The 20,377-nt window shown below is 44.8% G+C and overlaps 1 protein-coding gene and 1 pseudogene across 3 annotated transcripts in view; both read right to left on the reverse strand.

Annotated features, from left to right (window-relative positions):
* The window catches only part of LOC105482411 (glucosaminyl (N-acetyl) transferase 2 (I blood group)), a 108,044-nt gene extending 93,645 nt beyond the window's left edge, over window positions 1–14,399 (reverse strand). Inside the window, exons 1-2 of one of the 3 annotated variants that reach the window (XM_071097648.1) lie at window positions 14,269–14,399; window positions 5,377–6,582 (exon numbers count right to left, since the gene is read on the reverse strand). In XM_071097648.1, coding sequence (XP_070953749.1) covers window positions 5,377–6,301 — 925 coding nt within the window. In that variant the 5' untranslated portion in view covers window positions 6,302–6,582; window positions 14,269–14,399. Of the gene's footprint in view, window positions 1–5,376; window positions 6,858–14,103; window positions 14,245–14,268 lie in introns of those variants that run through there. The other 2 variants (XM_071097649.1, XM_071097647.1) reach the window with 2 other exon arrangements.
* Window positions 14,400–17,433: 3,034 nt separating this feature from the next.
* LOC139363246 (N-acetyllactosaminide beta-1,6-N-acetylglucosaminyl-transferase-like) lies at window positions 17,434–18,424 on the reverse strand (annotated as a pseudogene).
* Between the last annotated feature and the right edge of the window lie 1,953 nt (window positions 18,425–20,377).

Consider the following 20,377-nt stretch of genomic DNA (forward strand, 5'->3'; position numbering starts at 1 on the left):
GTTTTGAAATGTGTAAAATCCAAGGCACACATGACCAATGGAATAAACTCACTGAATGTCCCTATCACAGGCAGAGCCATCCAACCCAGAGGATCCAACTCAGGAGGAAAGTGGGAGGTGGATGAATTTGCATCTTGGGCTTATAAATGGAAATCATCCACAGCTGAATCAGACAAGAAACTAAAAGGCATGCCATCTTGTTGTGGACCAGATTAAGGGTAAAAGACGGAAACGGGGAGAGGAAAAAAGGAGGGCAGGAAGCCCTAATTTCACAACAGCTAGTGAGGCTTCTTGGACTTCTTTAAAGCCATATGTGAACTCCCTTTCTGTAACACTGTTCTCCTCATGGGCACCTTCACCTGAGCAGGCCATGCAGAGAGTCTTATCCTCTGAGAGGCCTCCAGAGGACCTGCTGCTTCTTAAGGGACCTCTTAGGTACAGGGGATGGACCATGTTTTTGTTTGTTTGTGTTTCTGAGACGGAGTCTCGCTCTGTCCCCCAGGCTAGAGTGCAGTGGCACAATCTCGGCTCATTGCAGCCTCCGCCTCCCAGGTTCAAGCGATTCTCCTGCCTCAGCCTCCTGAGTAGCTGGGATTACAGGTGTGCACCACCACACCTGGTTAATTTTTGCATTTTTAGTAGAGACGGGGTTTCACCATGTTGGCCAGACTGGCCTCGAACTTCTGACCTCAGGAGATCCCCCTGCCTCAGATTCCCAAAGTGCTGGGATTGCAGGCGTGAGCCACTGTGCCCGGCCCCATGTTTTGCTTTGCTTGCTTATTTATTTATCCATTTTTTGAGACAGAGTCTCACTCCGTGGACCAGTCTGAGTGTAGTGGTGCTATTGCAGCTCACTCTACCCTCAACTTCATGGGCTCAAGCAATCCTCCTGCTTCAGCTTCTCCAGTAGCTGAGACTACAGGTGCATGCCACCATGCCTGGCTATTTTTTTATTTTTTTGTAGAGACAAGGTCTTTGTGTTGCTCAAGCAAAGCTTGAGACTCCATCTTAAAAAAAAAAAAAGAGCAGCATGGAATCTGGCAGATACCAGGGGAAGACATAAGAAGTAGAAGCCACAGGGTGGAGGAGCCCATAAACCAGGGGAGGCGCTGAAGCACAGGCAAGAATTTCAAATAATGTAAAAGAAGCAGGCAAAGCAAGACCAGCAGAGGTGGAGACTCTGCGACATGAGGATGGCCAACATCTCAGTGCCGCTAGGGCAGCAGAGCCTGACTACTATACCAGCAATGAGGATGCAAGGTCCACCTCCCCTGCTTGTGGTCACAGCCACATGCCACATGCAGAAGTGATATTTCAAACTGAGTTAAATAAAATACACTCTTTTTTCTTTTTGAGACAGAGTCTTGCTCTGTCGCCCAGGCTGAAGTACCATGGCATGATTTCGACTCACCACAACCTCTGCCTCCCGGTTCCCTAAATCGCTGAAGCAATTCTCCTGCTTCAGCCTCCCGAATAGCTCACGTTACAGGCACAAGCTACCACGCCTGGCTAATTTTTTGTATTTTTAGTAGAATTGGGGTTTCACCTTGTCGGCCAGGCTGGTCTCAAACTTCTGACCTCAAGTGATCTGCCTGCGTTGGCTCCCCAAAGTGCTGGGATTACAGGTGTGAGCCACCACACCCAGCATAAAATACGTTCTTTAAATTCATATCATTTGCTTCTTTTTACTTCTTTTAATGTGGCTCCTGGAAAATCTAAACTTTGATTTTAGATGTATGGCTCCCATTGTAGCATTCCTGTTGTGCAGTGCTGTTCTCCCTTCCCATGAGACCACTTCAGCTGTGAGATGTTTTTCTGGACTAGTTACTTTATTTTTTTAATTTCTGTTTTTAAGATGGAGTCTCACTGTGTCACCCAGGCTGGAGTGCAGTGGCGTGCTCTTGGCTCACTGCAACCTCCGCCTCCCAGGTTGAAATGATTCTCCTGCTTCAGCCTCCCGAGTAGCTGGGATTACAGGCACGTGCCACCACGCCAGGCTAATTTTTGTATTTTTAGTAGAGACAGGGTTTCACCATGTTGGCCAGGTTGGTCTTGAACTCCTGACTTCAGGTGATCCACCCGGCTCGGCCTCCCAAAGTGCTGGGATTACAGGGGTGAGCCACAGCGCCTGGCCTGGACTAGTTACTTTGGAGAATCCTAATCATAATCCCTCAATCACTATAATCAGTTGGAACAATATCAAAATGTCCCTTGCATCCCCTGCCAAAAAAAAAAAAAAAAAAAAAAAAACAACGCGAAACTGCAATGCATACACATCAACCAGAAGGACCTTTACAATGGACAATGGCTCAGATCGCCACATAGTAGGAGTAATAATTAAACAAAACAACCCCTTAGGTTTCTAATTCCCTAACCTCTTACATTCAGCCCTGCCTCAGGTCGTGAAAGAGTTGTCAAGGCTCGCCCGATGTGGTGGCTCACGAGGCTGAGGCAAGAGAATCGCTTGAGCCCAGGAGTTCAAGACCAGCGCTGGCAACACAGCAGGACCTCATCTCTACAAAAGTTAAAATTAGCCAGGCATGGGGGCACGGGCCTGTAGTCCCAGCCTCTTGGAAGGCTTGAGCCTGGGAGGTAAAGACCAGCACGGGCTGGGTGCTGTGGCTCACGCCTGTAATCCCGCCACTTTGGGAGGTTGAGGCCGTGAGCCATGATTGTGCCACTGCACTCCAGCCTGGATAACAGAGTGAGATGCAAAAAAAAAAGGAAAGAAAGAAAGAAAAATTCCAAAAATGAAAGAGTTGATAGGGCTGGTCAGGGTCCTCAGGCAGTGATCCTCCACACGCATAACACAGAAATGATTTCAGGGGCTAACTTTTGTAAGTTTCTAAAAAACATTAATTGGTGCATTTGTTTTCTATTGCTTTGCCAATCTGTTACTGCTAACACGGAGAGTAAAAATCCAGCTCCAATAGATACATCGAGTTGAGAAGTCGGGGGGGGTGGTGGTTTCCCCTAAGTTTCTGTTCAGTCAGCTGATGAGGATCACAGACTCTGAGAGTGGCAAGGGACTCGGAGACCATCCAGTCCAATCCTTGAGCTGTCCTGGGCAGCACTTCCCCAGCCCTGCTTCCCTTGGCTTTGCTCACCACTGAGGAAGCTGCCCATTCTATTCCCAGCTCCACGTGTTCTCATCTCCCACCCGCTGGCCCTAGATTCTACTTTCAAAACGACAGAGTTGGTCTAATTTCTCTTTCCTGAGCAAATCTTTTAATTAAGTGAAGACACGGATCCCTCTTCAAGTCTTTTTCAAATCGATTATCCTGTTTCTTTGCCTTGGTCTTCTCTTAAAAAAACAAAGGGGGGCGGGGGGATTGGCCTTTTTACCTCCCTGACTGCTCTCTTGGGAACTGCTGTGTCAATGTCTCCCAGTACAGTAGGGTGGCCAGACCTGAAGAGTCTACATCCTTCTCCAAGCACGTGGGAGAGAAGTGGGGCTTTCACTTCCCTTACTCTGGACACTACAATTCTATTTAAACAGCTCTGTGCTTTCCCCATGACTTTCCTGAGCCGTAATTTCTTTTGATCACTACACTTCCCCTTCTGGCTCTAAGAAAATCACAGATTTAAAGAGAATTCTAAGCCTATGAAGCTTTGTATGCCAATATCTAAAACAGGCACCTGCAATGGCTTGCACTCCTGGCTGTACATGAGAATAACTCAGAAACTGTACAAATATCAATAGTTAGGTCTTGCCCCAAGGAGGGAAACAGGCCCTGGCTTAGGTATTTTTAGAAGCCCCAGATGATCACAATGTGCATCCGGGGTTGAACCAGCAATCCAAAGAAACCATGACTGTGATCTTCATATGGATTCCAGTTACTTTTTCTTTGAACTGCGAATATGAATTCTTATTTTGAGTTGAACTAGCAGAACTAAATTGGTTCACTGTAAACAACTTGAGATGATTCAAAAATCATTTGGAACTTGGACCAAAGGAGAGATGGAGTTGATTTAGCAACAATAGAGACCTAATTGAAAGTCAACCTAAAAAGAACATCAGGCTTAGGAGACCTGGTTTATAATTGGTGCATATGCTTACTTACTAGCTGTGGGATCTGAGCACATCATGTAATCACATTGAAGTTTCTTCATCTATAAAATGGAGGCACTGGTCTAGAAATCTTTTTTTTTTTTTTTTTTTTTTGAGACATAATCTCCCTCTGTCACCCAGGCTGGAGTGCAATGACGTGATCTCGGCTCACTGCAACCTCTACCTCCCGGGTTCAAGCGATTCTACTGCCTCAGCCACCTGAGAAGCTGGGATTACAGGCACGCGTCACCACACCTGGCTAATTTTTGGTATTTTTAGTACAGATGGGGTTTCACCATGTTGGCCAGTCTGGTCTCGAACTCCTGACCTTGTGATCCACCCGCCTCGGCCTCCTAAAGTGCTGGGATTACTGGTGTGAGCCACCGCGCCCAGCCTAGAAATCTTTAAGGTGCATTAAGGTTTTTTTTTTTTTTTTAACTTCTCGAAAAAAAATAGAGACAATGTCTCACTATGTTGCCCAGGCTGGTCTCAAACTCCTGGCTTCAAGAGATCCTCCTGCCTCAGCCTTCCAAATCACTGGGATTATAGGCATGAGCCACTATGCCTGGCCATGCTTTAAATTTTTGATTCAAGACCAGAAAAGAGCTTGCAAATAAAAAAATTAAAAGTTGTATCTTGCTCCCATTTCGAAAGGATGGGAGCTTCAACAGAGACAAAAATATTATTGAAGTGTTCAAATTGTCATTCAAATTTTATTTATCATACTTATTCCTGATTTTAAATGCATTACGCTTAAAGGAGAATAAGGTTTATTTATTTATGTATTTATTTATTTAGAGACAGAGTCTCGATCTGTCACCCAGGCTGAAGTGCAGTGGCACAATCTTGGCTCACTGCAACCTCTGCCTCTTGGGTTCAAGCGACTCTCCTGCCTCAGCCTCTCCAGTAGCTGGGATTACAGGCGTGCACCACTATGCCTGGCTAATTTTTTTAGTATTCTTAGTAGATACATGGTTTCACCATGTTGGTCAGGCTGCTCTCAAACTCTTGACCTCAAGTGATCCACCTGCCTCCACCTCCCAAAGTGCTGGGATTCCAGGCTTGAGCCACCGTGCTCGGCCACGTTTTTATTTATATGGCCAGTGTTCCTTCAATCTTTCGTCCCGTGAACAGAGCGGTTCACAAGAGTGGGTGATATAACACATCTCCATTTTACCATTTTACAGATGAAAGGCTTTTTTTTAATTTGACATTTAGAACTGTAAAGAAGTTTGTTCCATTTTTTCCACTCTTTTCAAAGCAACTTGTTCAGTATTGACCATGCAGTGTTTTTCGTAAAAATAAAAGTTAAGAGACGTACGTACCGGGAATCCTGTTGAGTGTCACCCAGAAATGTTCGTCAGGGCTGTAGGTGTCCTTGGACCAGGAGAGTAAGTCAAGTGCGAGCTGGTCTTGGAGGACAAAGTTAGCAAAGTCCCTTGTGAGAGCTACGTAGGCCGTGCCAAAGTAAATCACCATGTCATGAGGAGGAGGAGTTTTTAATTTTGTTGTTTTAATCACATAGGAATTTTTGTGGTCTAACAGTTCTTGGTGGACGTATTTGGTCCGTCCAACAGCATGGTCAGGAGGCAGCACCCCTGGGGTGATATTTCTCCCTTTAAATCTCTTCAGATACTGAACTATTTCCCTGTTGGTTTTCAGGGGAAAGTCTTGCCCGCAGGTGTTGATGACATACTTCCAGGGAACCTCAGAGGCCACAAGTTCTTCCAGGCAGTTCAGGTCAGCCTGGAGCCTGGAGATCCCCCCATAGACGACTGACTCCTTCTTGGAAGCCAGAAAAGCATTTGGGAAGCAGCCGAGTAACTGTTTCACTGCACCTTTAAAGGCATCCGTCGCCTTCTGATCCAGGTGCACACAGTACACGTTCTGGGGCATATAAATCGCCCTGAAGAGCCTCTCAAAAGTGCCAAAGTCTTTGTGGATTGTCACTGTGTAAGCTAAAGGGAACCCAGCCTCTTCTTCGGAGAGTGTTTCTGTTACATAGTGGCTTCGAACCATGTACTCATAGCAGGTAGCTTCATCAAGGGTAGTTTTCAATGCATTTTCTGTTGGGTAAAAAACTTTCCCCTCAAAAATCTGATGACAGGCTTCTGCTAACAGTGAAGCATTGGAGAGCGCTGCCCTCAGAAAACGTTTATTCTCCCATAACTCAGTATTGTAAACAAATACAAAAATCAGGGCAGAAATAAGAGACACGCTAAAAAGACAGTGCTTCCAAGAGCCCATCATTCACAACCAGGAAATGAGTAAAAGATCTCTCTCTTAAGATAGGATCAGAGTGTAGATATATTTAACTTACATTTTCTCCACGTTCCGAAATCATCCTCTTGATGGCTGAAGCTCTGGTCTGGCTGTTCCCCGTCCCTTCAGTTCACAGTTCTAGTCCTTTTTCTTTCTTCTTCCCCTCTTCATTTACCACTAGGCTGCATTTTCACTTTTCTTTGACACATTTCTGAAGTGGCTCCTTTGCATTTGGCTTGCCTGTTCTCCCGCTAACCTGCAACCTGCGTCTACACAAAAACAAATATCCTCAGAGAGGTTCTGATTCCGGGTAGTCCACCTGTTCCCACCGTGAAATCGCAAGTGGATGAGGTGACCATTCTGCAAGTCATGGGCTCTAAGACCTTAACCTCAGCCTCTTCTCCATGCCAGAGTCTAGTAACTGTGTCCCCTCCCCTGCTTCCTGTTAATCATTGTGTTCAACAGCCTGAGTTTGTTTGCTTAAACTGCGCTGCCAAGTTAAGAGCTTCAGTTTAAAGCATGTGAATACCGCCTGGAGTTATATTCTGTCAATAAATATGTAGTGCTTTAAAAAAATTCCTTAACCCTGTCTTTTTCCACAGCCATACCTCGTTCTCCCCATTGGCTGGGTATGCTATACGGCATGGTATACGACTGGCTATGGGGCTAAATTCTTTCCAGGGCTCAATTTTGTCTGCTGCTGGGTAAAGTCCTTTAAAAGGCACATTAATTAGCAAGCTTACCTTACCACTTAACTCACTGCACGAAGTGACCGTGGCACTCTGATGAATAAAGGCTAACTTCTTTTTTAAAACAACAAAATAACTAACAGCCCATCAGCACCCAATATTGCATAGAGGCTAACATCAGTGAATTTCAAGTTTATTTTGCCCTGGTCCACATAGGATGCAGACAGAGAACCCTGATGCTTAGAGGAAGGAGAGAAGAGCATCTCAGTTTTGAATGTTCCTGAACTTTAGGAGAGAGGCTCTTACGTCCAGATTTACAAATGCTTTAAAGGAGGTGTAAAAAATGAGAATAATTTTACCACCATAGATCAATTGTGAGAATAAAATGACATAACATATACAGAGTCCATCACCGTGTCCAGGAACAGATTGGGGTGGTAAATAAGCGCGAAATTGTACCAGAGTAAACAAGAAGCCCGTTCACACACGCACACACACATGTGCATACACACACACATGCATACACACGTACCCCTCACCTCACATTCACACTTCTAGTAAATGACACAATTACCACCTCTCCTTTGAAATCTTCTTACTCTTCCCTTACTCCCTCCTCTGTGAGCCCATGCCAATCAGATTATACATCTAAAACAGCAGCGAGGCAGGGCGCGGTGGCTCAAGCCTGTAATCCCAGCACTTTGGGAGGCCGAGACGGGCGGATCACGAGGTCAGGAGATCGAGACCATCCTGGCTAACACGGTGAAACCCCGTCTCTACTAAAAAATACAAAAAATTAGGGCGTCGTGGCAGGCGCCTGTAGTCCCAGCTACTCCGGAGACTGAGGCAGGAGAATGGCATGAACCCGGGAAGCGGAGCTTGCAGTGAGCTGAGATCCGGCCACTGCACTGCGACAGAGTAAGACTCTGTCTCAAAAATAAATAAATAAATAAAAAATAAAAAATAAATAAATAAAACAGCAGCGATGAGTTTTGTGTGATGTGGTAGTCAGCTGCACCTGGTGTGAAAGCATGTTCCATTGGTGCCGAGCTCACGTATTCCTCATGTTTCTAGCTCCTAGCATTGTCTGTGTGTAGTAGACAATCAACTTTTTATTTTATTTTATTTTATTTATTTATTTTTTGAAACAGAGCTTCACTCTCATTGCCCAGGCTGGAGCACAATGGCGCGATCTTGGTTCACTGCAACCTCCGCCTCCCAGGTTCAAGCGATTCTCCTGCCTCAGCCTCCCAGGTAGCTGGGATTACAGACACCTGCCACCATGCCCGGCTAATTTTTGTATTTTTAGTAGAGACAGGGTTTCACCATTTTTGGGCAGGCTGGTCTCAAACTCCTGACCTCAGGTGATCCACCCACCTCAGCCTCCCAAAGTGCTGGGATTACAGGTGTCACCCACCTGCCCAGCCATCAATCAACTATTTATTGATTGAATGCTCAAGTTTTCATGTCCCTGTTTCCCTGATCACATTAGTGAGAAATTCCAGGTAATACTGATTCGTCGGAGACATATATTTGTATCTAAGAATGTGGTGCAGTCAACATACCTAATTTTTCTAATATATCTTCTGATTTTTATTAAATTTAATTAATTAATTAATTTACTCTTTCAAAGAGGTGGGGGTCTTACTGTGTTGCCCAGGCTGGTCTTGAATTCCTCAAGCTATCCTCCTACCTCAGCCTCCCAAAGCTTTAGGATGACAGCTGTGAGTCACTGCACCCGGCTCATTTTCTTAATCACAAAGACAACATGATATTGTAGATAGTTTCTAAACACAGTGTTTCCATGTCCTGTACTTTCATTTACCTCTTGCCTACAGGACATACACATTTTTATTTTATCAAGAACACAGGAGAGGCTGGGTGGAGTGGCTCATGCCTGTAATCTCAGCACTTTTGGGAGGCCAAGGCAGGAGGAGCTCTTGAGGCCAGGAGTTTGAGACCAGCCTAAGCAACATGGCCAGGCCCCATCTCTAATTAAAAAAAGAATGCAGGAAGATGCAAGCTTAAATCCTGCATTTTGCACGTACTATTATACCATAACATTTTCCATAGTGCTTCCTGGTGTGCCTCGGGTATTATCTTCACAATCACTACTTTAGAATCTGGAGTTATTCTTGTTGGTTTTTCCGCTATCCCAGCTAACAGCGAACACATTGAGACGGCAGCTAACCCCATTTCACAGCGTCAGGAACACAGGAAATGATGACAAGAAAGGACACAGGGAAAATTCTCTAGAACTCGGTGAGTCAGTTTTTAGTTGCTTCTGGAATCAGATTCTACAGCGTGACTCAGGAACACCCAGTCGTGCCCATAGGGCCCCCAAAATAGAATTTAATCAACCCAAATATCTATTTTCTTAACTATCTTTCAGGCATCTATCCAGAATTCGTTTGAACAAATCACTTCTTCAATACAGTACGCATACAAAATCAATCTTTTCTGAAATGGCTAAAATTTCTCTAATTTTTAGTTGACTTTTAATGTCTCTTTAGACCCTGTCCATATCAAATGAAATTGACTATAGGAATGATTAAATGAAAATGTCAATGCTGAATGATGCTTATCTAAACTAGTCAAGTAAGTTTTACCATGTTTTCTCCCAATTTATCCCGACAATTACATCAGGTCTTTCTTTCTTTGACTCTCACCTCATTCTTGGCCTAGTTCTATCCCTCCAGACGTTGCAGGCATAGAAGCATCTTGAATCATTTGCCTGCTCTTCGAATTTACAACTCACTTGATTCAGTTGCAAGGTAACGAACACTTGTATTTTGTGCTCTGCTGCAAGTACAAGCAAAGTTCATACATCTTTACTTGTACCTTACCTGAAATGCTATGAGGGTCCCTTGATTTTGAGCTCTGGAGCATTTATGATTATGTAAAATAGTATCTTTGACAATGCTAGACATTTAAAAAATAATTAATATGAATCTATTTCCTTTTTCATCAACCCAGTGCTAGCTGGTGCATTTCTTTTTGGTAGGCATATGGGACACGCTGGTCTTCCTGACCCTCCAGCTTTCCCGATGCCCTTGTACAATCTATCACTAATCACTCTCCTCAATTCTGGGCTCTAGACTCTTGCATTTGTGTAATATAATGCGAGGAGATGGTAATCAGGGAGTGACCAAAAAGAGCAGAGATTGTTCATTCCAGCTTGAACTTCAGATCAAAATTAATACTCCCAAATTCTAAGTTGGAGGCACTGATCAGGTGGGATAGAGAGTTCTGAACAAATGGGGAACCAGCAAAGACTTGTAGTTTGGTTGCTCAGTAACTGGCAGGGTGTATATTATGTTCAATCTCTAATTGCTTATTTCTCCATAACACATACTCTTATAAATTCTCACTCCAGGATATAAACTAATTTTTATTGCACTAAGATACTGCATTTAGAGTTTAATCTCAATAACTGATTGTAGAAAGAGAAGCAGAAAAAAAGGGGTTCCTTTCCACAGACAAGAATCCCATCATCCTCACCTTAATTATTCATGGACCATATGACGCCCAAAGCGTTTTTCACATGTTCATTTTACCATGACATCATCTGTGTGCCCAAATTAGAAACCAGCCGGTGCCAGTGGAAACTTTCTCAATGTTTATGAAAGCCTGATGCGGTCTCAGAGGAAGAACAGCTTGGAATAATCTGGGTTTTTTTTTTTTTTTTTTTTTTCTTGAGACGGAGTCTTACTCTGTTGCCCAGGCTGGAGTGCAGTGGCGCGATCTCGGCTCACTGCAAGCTCCGCCTCCCGGGTTCATGCCATTCTCCTGCCTCAGTCTCCCGAGTAGCTGGGATTACAGGTGTGCGCCACCATACCTGTCTAATTTTTGTATCATTTTGTCTTTTTTCAAAAAGACAACCTTTTCCTATCCTCCTGTCTGCCTCCTCTTTCTTATTTATGTGTTTTGACAAGTTCGGTACCCTGTTTTATCCTCATCACTATTTCTTTTTAAGCACAGGTTATAACCACAGGCTTCGAGCAACAGGGCTTAAATAGTATGGTTAAAAAGAGCCCTGGATTGAGTTCAAGACCAGCGTGACCAACATGGAGAAACCCCATCTCTACTAAAAACACAAAATGAGCCCGTCTCTACTAAAAACACAAAATGAGGTGGCTCATGCCTGTAATTCCAGCTACTCGGGAGGCTGAGGCAGGAGAATCGCTTGAACCTGGGAGGCGAAGGTTGCGATGAGCCGAGATCGTGCCATTGCACTCCAGCCCAGGCAACAAGAGCGAAACTCCGTTCCCAAAAACAAGCCCTGGATTATGTGTCAGAAAGTCTCCGTGGACCAAGGCCACTCTTGACAGGCTTGGAACCCTTGAATAAGTCATTTTATTTATAATCACAGCTTCTTCTTGGAGTGAATTTGAGAAAACAACACCCATTTGTTGAAAAACAAACCGAGATCCAGCGTGGATCTGGCAGGCTGGAAGGGACTCTGCAGTTACTTAGAGCCTCCAACTCCCAACTGTGGCTTCCTTCCTAGCTAGATCACCACGCCTCTTAGTCTTAGTCTGGCCTGCCTGCCTGCCTGCCTTCCTTCCTTCCTTCCTTCCTTCCTTCCTTCCTTCCTTCCTTCCTTCCTTCCTTCCTTCCCTCCCTCCCTCCCTCCCTCTCTCCTTCCTTCCTTCCTTCCTTCCTTCCTTCCTTCCTTCCTTCCTTCCTTCCTTCTTCTTCTTTTTCTTTTTCTTTTTCTTTTTTTTTTTTTTTTTTTAGACAGAGTCTCGCACTTTCGCCCAGGCTGGAGTGCAGTGGCGCCATCTCGGCTCACTGCAAGCTCCGCCTCCCGGGTTCACGCCATTCTCCTGCCTCAGCCTCCGGAGTAGCTGGGACTACAGGCGCCGCCACCACGCCCGGCTAATGTTTTTGTATTTTTAGTAGAGACGGTGTTTCACCATGTTAGCCAGGACAGTCTCAATCTCCCGACCTCGTGATCCGCCCGCCTCGGCCTCCCAAAGTGCTGGGATGACAGGCCTGAGCCAACGCGCCCAGCCAGGTTTTTCAAGTCTAAAGTCAAGGCAACAGCAATCTCCAGGTCATGCTGGGAGGATTCTGGAGGTAGGGCACCTAACGTCCTCAGCTCGGGGCTTGTAGAGAAGTCAGAGCTAATTCCAGACCTGGGTGGAAAGCTGCGGGGAAGAAGAGGCTACGAGGGGGAAATGAAGTGGGTTGTGATCGTTTAACAAAAAATAGCTGGGAAAAAATGTAATAGGAAAATATAAGAGAAAGCTGGTCCTTTTATTTTTCTTCTTTTGAGACGGATTTCGCTCTTGTTTCCCAGTCTGGAGTGTAATGATACCATCTAGGCTCACTGAAGCCTCCGTCTCCCCGGCTTAAGCAATTCTCCTGCCTCAGCCTCCTGAGCAGCTGGGATTACAGGCATGCGCCACCACACCTGGCTAATTTTTGTATTTTCTCTTTAGTAGAGATGGGGGTTTCACCATGCTGGTAGGCTGGTCTCGAACTCCTGATCTCAGGTGATCCACCTGACTCGGCTTCCCAAAGTGCTGGGATTACAGTCATGAGCTACACCGTGCCTGGCCGAAAGCCGGTCTTTTCAATCCAGTCAATTAAATAACTTTGAGGCAATGCAAGGCTGAGGACAGTTAAATAGCAGCTCAGTTACTAGGCAGAGTCCAGGCCTTAAAGGTACTTTCCACCTGCATTTGCACACGAAAAGATATCTGACAACTCCAGGCTTTCCAAGCCAGGGGCTAGGGGAGAAGCCAGAGAACCTCATACATTTTAGCAGTCTAATTTTACTGTTGCAGAAAGTTACCCCGGAGTTGAGGACTGAGTGTTTTCTCTAAGTTGGATATTATGAGAAGCTAGAACAGCAGCCCCATCTCGGTGCCCCGGGCTTTATTTGTTGTTTTCACCTTTGTGGAGTTTTGCTCTTACCCTCCAGCCCTCTATCCCTCAGAAAGTCCTTGATAGGATTTTGAAGTTACAGGAACCAAAAATCACCGCCATAGGTAGAATACCTCCACAAGGGAGACCTCAAGCTTCTGATCACTAAGAATAATTACATGAAAGAATGTAGCCTCCCTTCTTCCGATGATTGCAATATACTGTGCAATCAGAACAGAGTGCAAAGAAACAAATCCTTTACGCTACAGGGTCCCCAGGGCCTGGGATTACAGTCTCCCTATTTCTTCTGGAAAACCACAGCCTACAGGTAACTACCCTCTATTTGGCCAATCTGCTACCAGGTGCGGAAAGACTCTACAAGTGACGACTCTCAAAGGCCTACATTTAAAAACAAGGAAAACAGAAAAGTAGCTTTGAATTTGGCAAAACCTGAATTTACTTAGTAGACCTGTCTTTAATATCAGAAGGTGGGTTTTCATAGAATGGCAATATGGATCTGCTACTTTTCTACATGGCCCAGAGCTTCATTTTCAATTTTACCTATTATCAAATGAGGTTCATACCTCACAGGAATGTTTCAAAAGAACGAATTAAATAAAATACATTTTAGGCTGGGTACGGTGGCTCACGCCTGTAATCCCAGCACTTTAGGAGGCCGAGGCAGGGGGATCACATGGAGTCAGGAATTTGAGACCAGCCTGGCCAACATGATGAAACCCCGTCTCTACTAAAGATACAAAAATTAGACGGGCTTGGTGGCGCATGCCTGTAGTCCCGCTAGTCAGGAGGCTGAGGCAGGACCCAGGAGGTGGGGGTTGCAGTAAGCCGAGATTGCACCACCGTACTCTTGCCTGGGTGACAGAGTGAGACTATGTCTCAAAAAAAAAAAAAAAATTTAAACGCCAGACAGTGCCAAGTACCTTGTCAAATTCTGGAAACATTTTCCCTTGCCTGAAGGGAACGGAGAAACATAAACTATGAAGTCTGAAGTGAGTGTTGTCCTTTCCTACAAAGTTAAAAGTTGTAACTGAGATATAGAAGGATACTAATGATTTAAAGAGACAGATGGAAAATCCTAGTGCCCAGTAGGCCCATCACGTAGTGAAACAACATACAAACATGCTATTCTTTGAAAAAAAAAAAAAACCTTTGGAAACAGAAATCTCATGACCAAATGACTCATTCAACATTTTTTGGTGTACTTACTTTATGCCCGGCATTGTGCTAGGTTCTGGAAATATAAAACATCCGTGCAGCCCATGTGAGTACCAGTCTATTGGACCTTAAACTGCTGTCAGGGATTTAACAGAGGTAACCCGGGAAGACCAGCTCCCTGCAGTTTCCTCCCTCCACCAGTTTCCCTGCACCTACCTCTCTCGGTTCCCAGGAGGATAAGATTGCCCAGAGGCGTCCAGCAGTGAACACAGTAAGCCTGTTTAAGATAAACGCAGTTTAACCCTAGTGTTTTAAGTGGAATAACAAAGGCTGGAATGTGAAAGAGGGAAGGTCTGTTTGCTTTCAGTCCCACCCCCAAGGCCTGCCCTGAGAGTCTCAGAGACAGAACTACGGAGAGCCTGTCTGGAGTCTGATTTCTTAAACTGCTGGATACCAGGTGCTACCTGACACCAGCTCATCCCCTGCCTCCAGAATCCTGGAGGGCTTTGAGTTGATCAATTTCCACTCCAGGAATGTTATAAGAAGAAACTCCTCAGAAAGGTAACTGCCCTGGGTGTAATTGGGTTTTTCACGAGGACACTCCAAGATAGACCTCAGGATAATTATTTGGGTGTTTTCCTAAGACCACCCTCCATTTTGCCCCCTTAGAGGCTGCTTTATCCAGAGGGGAAGTTTTGGATTCCCTCACAGACCCCTGTGTTTAAGGTTCCATCCTTACGTTTAGTTATTGGTAGGAAATCTTATAGTCTCTGCCCTAGGGTAACCCCTAACAGATTTAGATATGTGTTCTTCTCAAATGCGCCCCTCACTGAGGAAGGGAAATCCTAAGGTGGCAGTAGAATTTAGTAGAAAATACCCTGGGCATTTTCAGAAGGCACGTTCTCTCGTCTCTAATGCAAGCTGTAGATCTTGAGCAAGTCACTTCCTCTCTCTGAACCTCTGGCTTTTCCCAGGCCAGGCAAACAGGCTCTTTACATACCCTTTCAGGAATGAAATTCCTGTCCCAGGGAACAAGCTAGACATACCGTGTACTTAGCCGTGTGCCTCTCTTCTGCCAAACACTTTGCAGTTAGAAGCAGCTTATAAAATTTAGTGGGGATAAAGCAGGGCATGGTGGTGTGCACCTGCAGTTTCAGCTACTAGGGAGGCTGAGGCGGGAGGGTTGTTTGAGCCCAGGAATTCTGAGACCAGCCTGGGCAACATAGTGAGACATCAACTTAAAACAAAAATAAAAGAAAAAATCCAACGGAGTTAAAACAAACAAAAAAATTTTTGCAGTCATAAAGCCAGGATAAACTGAAGAAATATTAAACTTTTGAACTTTTTTTTTTTGTGACAGAGCAAGCCTTTGTCACCCAGTGCAGTGTCACAATCTCGGCTCACTGCAACCTCTGCCTCCTGGTTCAAGCAATTCTCCTGCCTTGGCCTCCCAAGCAGCTGGGACTACAGGCACCCGCCACTATGCCCGGCTAATGTTTGTATTTTTAGTACAGAAAGGGTTTCATCATGTTGACCAGGATGATCTTGAACTCCTGGACTCAAGTGACCCAACCCCCTTGGCCTCCCAAAGTGCTCGGATTACAGGCGTGAGCCACCATACCCAGCCCAAATCAATAATTATTTTTCTTTTCTTTTCTTTTTTTTGGGGGGGGAGGGGGAGGGGACCGAGTTTCGCTCTTGTTGCCCAGGCTGGAGTGCAATGGCACGATCTCGGCTCACTGCAATCTCCGCCTCCCAGGTTCAAGCAATTCTCCTGTCTCAGCCTCCGAGTAGCTGGGATTACAGGCATGCACCACCACACCCAGCTAATTTTTTGTATTTTTAGTAAAGACGGGGTTTCTCCATGTTGGTCAGGCTGGTCTTGAACTCCTGACCTCAGGTGATCCACCCGCCTCGGCCTCCCAAAGTGCTGGGATTACAGGTGTGAGCCACCGCACCTGGCCTCTTTTTCTTTTCTTTTCTCTTTTTTTTTTTTTTTTTTTTTGAGATGGAGTCTTGCTCTGTTGCCCAGGCTGGAATGCAGTGGTGCGATATCAGCTCACTGGAAACTCTGCCTCCCGGGTTGAAGCAATTCTCTATCTCAGCCTCCCGAGTAGCTGGGATTACAGACGCCTGCCATCACGCCAGGCTGTTTTTTTGTATTTTTAGTAGAGACGGGGTTTCACCATGTTGGCCAGGCTGATCTCAAACTCCTGACCTCAAGTGATCTGCCTGGTCTCCCAAAGTGCTGGGATTACAGGCATGAGCCACCCTGCCTGGCCAAATCAACAATTCTTAAAATGACCTATTTTGAAAAGACTAAAAGAAGCCCAACTCTTTTAACGGAATTTTTTTTAGAGTTTTAGGATTATGAGAAATTTTACTTTCTTCTTCATATTTTTTTCCTATTTTCCATGTTTTCTAAAATGGTCATGAATTATTTTTTTCTAATTGGAAAGGAACCATTTTAATGGTCATGCCTGGTTATCTTCTCCTTCATCTTACCCTGCACCGCGTGTGTTGGGCCCAGATCTGCAATTCAGCTTCCTCATGAATGCATGACTCATCATTTCTTCATGGCCTGTCATTCCGTACTATTTGTAAAAGTATTAAAAATAGAGACCAGTCTATGGGAATTTTGCTGGAGAGGTAAATAAAATGCTCCACACAATTCTATGCCTTTTACCAACAAAGGAATAAAATCATCAAATATCCAAGTATACATCAGTATTTTGCAAACCCAGAGTCTGGTGATGAAAGTAGGGAAAAAACGGTGACTGTTCTGGAGATTCAGGACTGGGTCTACTTATTGGGAAAGAGCCAGTTAAGTCAAATCATTGCAGCAGGGGGCAATTTTTTCCTTGAGAAATAAGCTAACAGTATATTTAGTGACACATAGAAGCATGATTTATTTTATTCATTCATTCATTCATTCATTCATTCATTCATTCATTGAGATGGAGTCTTGCCGTGCCACCCAGGCTGGAGTGCAGTGCTGCAATCTTGGCTCACTGTAGCCTCCACCTCCCAAGTTCAAGCAATTTTCCTGTCTTGGCCTCCTCAGTAGCTGGGATTACAGGCCAGTGCCACCACACCCAGCTGATTTTTGTATTTTTAGTAGAGACAGGGTTTCACCATGTTGGCCAGGCTGGTCTCAAACTCCTGACCTCAAGTGATCCTCCCACCTCAGCCTCCCAAAGTGCTGGGATTACAGGCATGAGCCACCGCGCCTGGCCGGAAGTATAATTTATTTTATATTAATTCATTGAAACAGATATGCAAAGCAGTCAACAGGATATTCATTAAGTCTAGAAACATAGGTGGGTATACATAACTTCATCAAGACCATTTTCAATGTGTAACACACATGTGCACATTCACACACACTTTAGACTGTATGTAGATTGGAAATCAAGTTCCACATACCTGGAATCCTACTGAGTGTCACCCAGAAATGCTCATCAGGAGAGGAGGTGTCTTTTGACCACTCAAGAAAATCAATGGCCCTCTGTTTTGAAGAACAAAATTAGCAAATTCCCTTGTAAGGACCACATAGGCAGAGCCAAAGTCAATTGTCAGATGGTGGGGAGGAGGCATTTTTCTCACCCAAGTTCACAGCATGAAGGAAAACAAATTGTATCTCTGCTCCAAGTGCATGTATTTGGTCCTTCTGATAATGTGAGGAGGAGGCAGCACCCTGGGGGTGATATTTGTCCTTTTCAGTCCCCTCAATACCGAACTATTTCCCTGTTGGTTTTCAGGGGGAATTCTTGCCCACGGGTGTTGACGACATACTTCCAGGGAACCTCAAAGGCCACAGGTCGTTCAGGCAATGCAGGTCAGCCTGGAGCCTGGAGATCCCCGTGTAGACCACAGACTCCCTCTTAGAAGCCACAAAGACGTTTGGGAAGCAGCTCAGTAGCTTTCTTCCAGCGTCTTTGAAAGCGACTGGGACCTTCTGATCCACATGAACACAGTAGATGTTCTGGGGAGTGTAGATGGCCCTGAAGAGCCTTTCAAATGTATCAGAGTCTTTGTGGATGGCCATGACATAGGCCAGTGGGAACTCGGCTTCGTCTTCGGACAGAGGTTCCATTATGTAGTGATTTCGGATCAAGTATTGCTGGCAAGTTACAATTCTCAATGGCGTCACTGGTATATTTTCATTGAAGAACATTTTCTTGCCTGTCACAATCGTGCCACACACTTCTGCAAGGACTGAAGAGTTTGAGGTTTTCCCCTGTGGAAGGTGTTTTTGCAGGATTAAATGGTTGGTATACAGGAATAAAAGAGTTATGGACATGGCCATAAGCCCTAGGACCACCTCAAATGCCTTCACCTTCAGTTTTCCTGTGGCCTCTTCTCGGTTCATCACTCACCTCATTTTATGCCATTGCTGAAGTCAGTCTGCAGTTCCCTGCCCAGACTTGAGAAATCTGCTCTAGCAACTTATTTTCAGCAAGAAGGGCAATATGACCATTTACTTAAAAGAAGGAGGATCAACCACAAGTCGGTAACTCTTCTCTTATATTGAAAAAAAAATCAGGTGACTCTTTGAACATGAGCCAGTGGGGCCAGCTGACCACTTCGCGAACGCCAGGCACATTTGGGCACCTCTGTCTAAGTCAACCACAAATTAAGACCCTAGCAAATCGGCCACAACTGCCAGCTCAGGATGTTTTCCCACGTAGAGTAAGGGTGGAATGTGTGTTCATTCGGCACCTCTTTTCCCCATGCAGAGCCACCATCACCATCACTGACGTCACCTTTGAATACAAGGGACACTATATTTCTTCAATTTCAGGCAATCACAGTTGTCCTGAGGTAGGTCACCATTTACGTGGACAGCACCCAGAACTCCTCAATAGTGGGGTCTCTTTACCTAAAAATAAAGATCAAGAATTTATAGTATTTCAGGATTGGAAGGAATCTTGCAGATTTTTCCCACCAACTTATTCAGTTTACAAATGAAGGACACTGACAATGAACTATAATGACTACTCTATCACACCTTGTCTCCATTTTCTCACTGATGGCCTGAGAGGTAAGCATTGACATTATATCCACTTTGCACATGAAGAAATTAAACCCAAAGATATGCTAGCTTGCCTGATATCCAGTAATTAGTTAAGGGTAGCATGGGGTTTTGAAACCTAACTCCTCCTCTTCTTTTTTTCTTAGAGATAGGGTCTGGGTCTGTGCCCAGGCTGGAGTGCAATGGCACAATCATGGCTCACTGCAACATCAACTTCCTGGACTCAAACCATCCTCCTGCCTCAGTCTCCTGAGTAGCTGGGACTACAGGTGCCAGCCACATTGCTTGGCTAATTAAAATAAGGGTTTTTTTTCTTTTCTTTTCTTTTCTTTTTCTTTTTTCTTTTTTTTTTTTGAGACAGAGTTTCGCTGTTGTTGCCCAGGCTGGAGTGCAATGGTGCGATCTCAGTTCATTGCAACCTCTGCCTCCCAGGTTCAAGCAATTTCCTGCCTCAGCCTCCCGAGTAGCTGGAATTACACTCATCCACCACCATGCCCAGCTAATTTTTGTATTTTTAGTACAGAAGTGGTTTCACCATATTGGCCAGGCTGGTCTTGAACTCCTGACCTCAGGTGATCCACCCGCCTCGGCCTCCCAAAGTGCTGGGATTACAGGAGTGAGCCACTGGGCCTGGACTTAAAATTTTTTTTGTAGAGACAGGGTCTCACTATGTTGCCCAGGCTGGTCTTGAACTCCTAGGCTCAAAGAACCCTCCTTCCTTCACCTCCCAAAGGGATTATAAGCATGAGCCACTGTGCCTAGCTGCAAGCTTATCTCTTCTGACTGCGTAGGCCATCTACCTGGAATATTCTCTCCCCCTGCCTTGTCTTGAGTTCCTACTCATCTTTCAGGTCCCTATGTGACACTGCTTCCCTGGTGACCCTTCCTTGCTCTTCCAAGTTAGGGTTAGAAGCCCTTCACCTGCCCTAATAAAACCTTGTACTCCTACAATTGCTTGTTTGTTTGCTCTACCACTAGTCCGTGGAGGACTATTTGTTTTTAAAACAAAAAATTAATATTTTATTTTTTAATGTATGATTTACAGGTAATAAGTATACATATTTATGGGGTGCAGCATGATGTTCCAATACATGTATACATTGTGTAATGATCAAATCATGGTAATTAGCATATCCATCACTTTAGACATTTATTGTTTCTTTGTTATCAGAACATTCGAAAACTGCTCTTCCAGGTATTTTGAAATATACAATGCATTGTCATTAACTGTAATCCTCCTCCTATGCAATAGAACTCCAGAGCTTATTCTTCCTCTCTAACTATAGCTTG

This window comes from Macaca nemestrina, chromosome 5, assembly GCF_043159975.1.
Source record: "Macaca nemestrina isolate mMacNem1 chromosome 5, mMacNem.hap1, whole genome shotgun sequence".
NCBI classification, from domain to species: domain Eukaryota; kingdom Metazoa; phylum Chordata; class Mammalia; order Primates; family Cercopithecidae; genus Macaca; species Macaca nemestrina.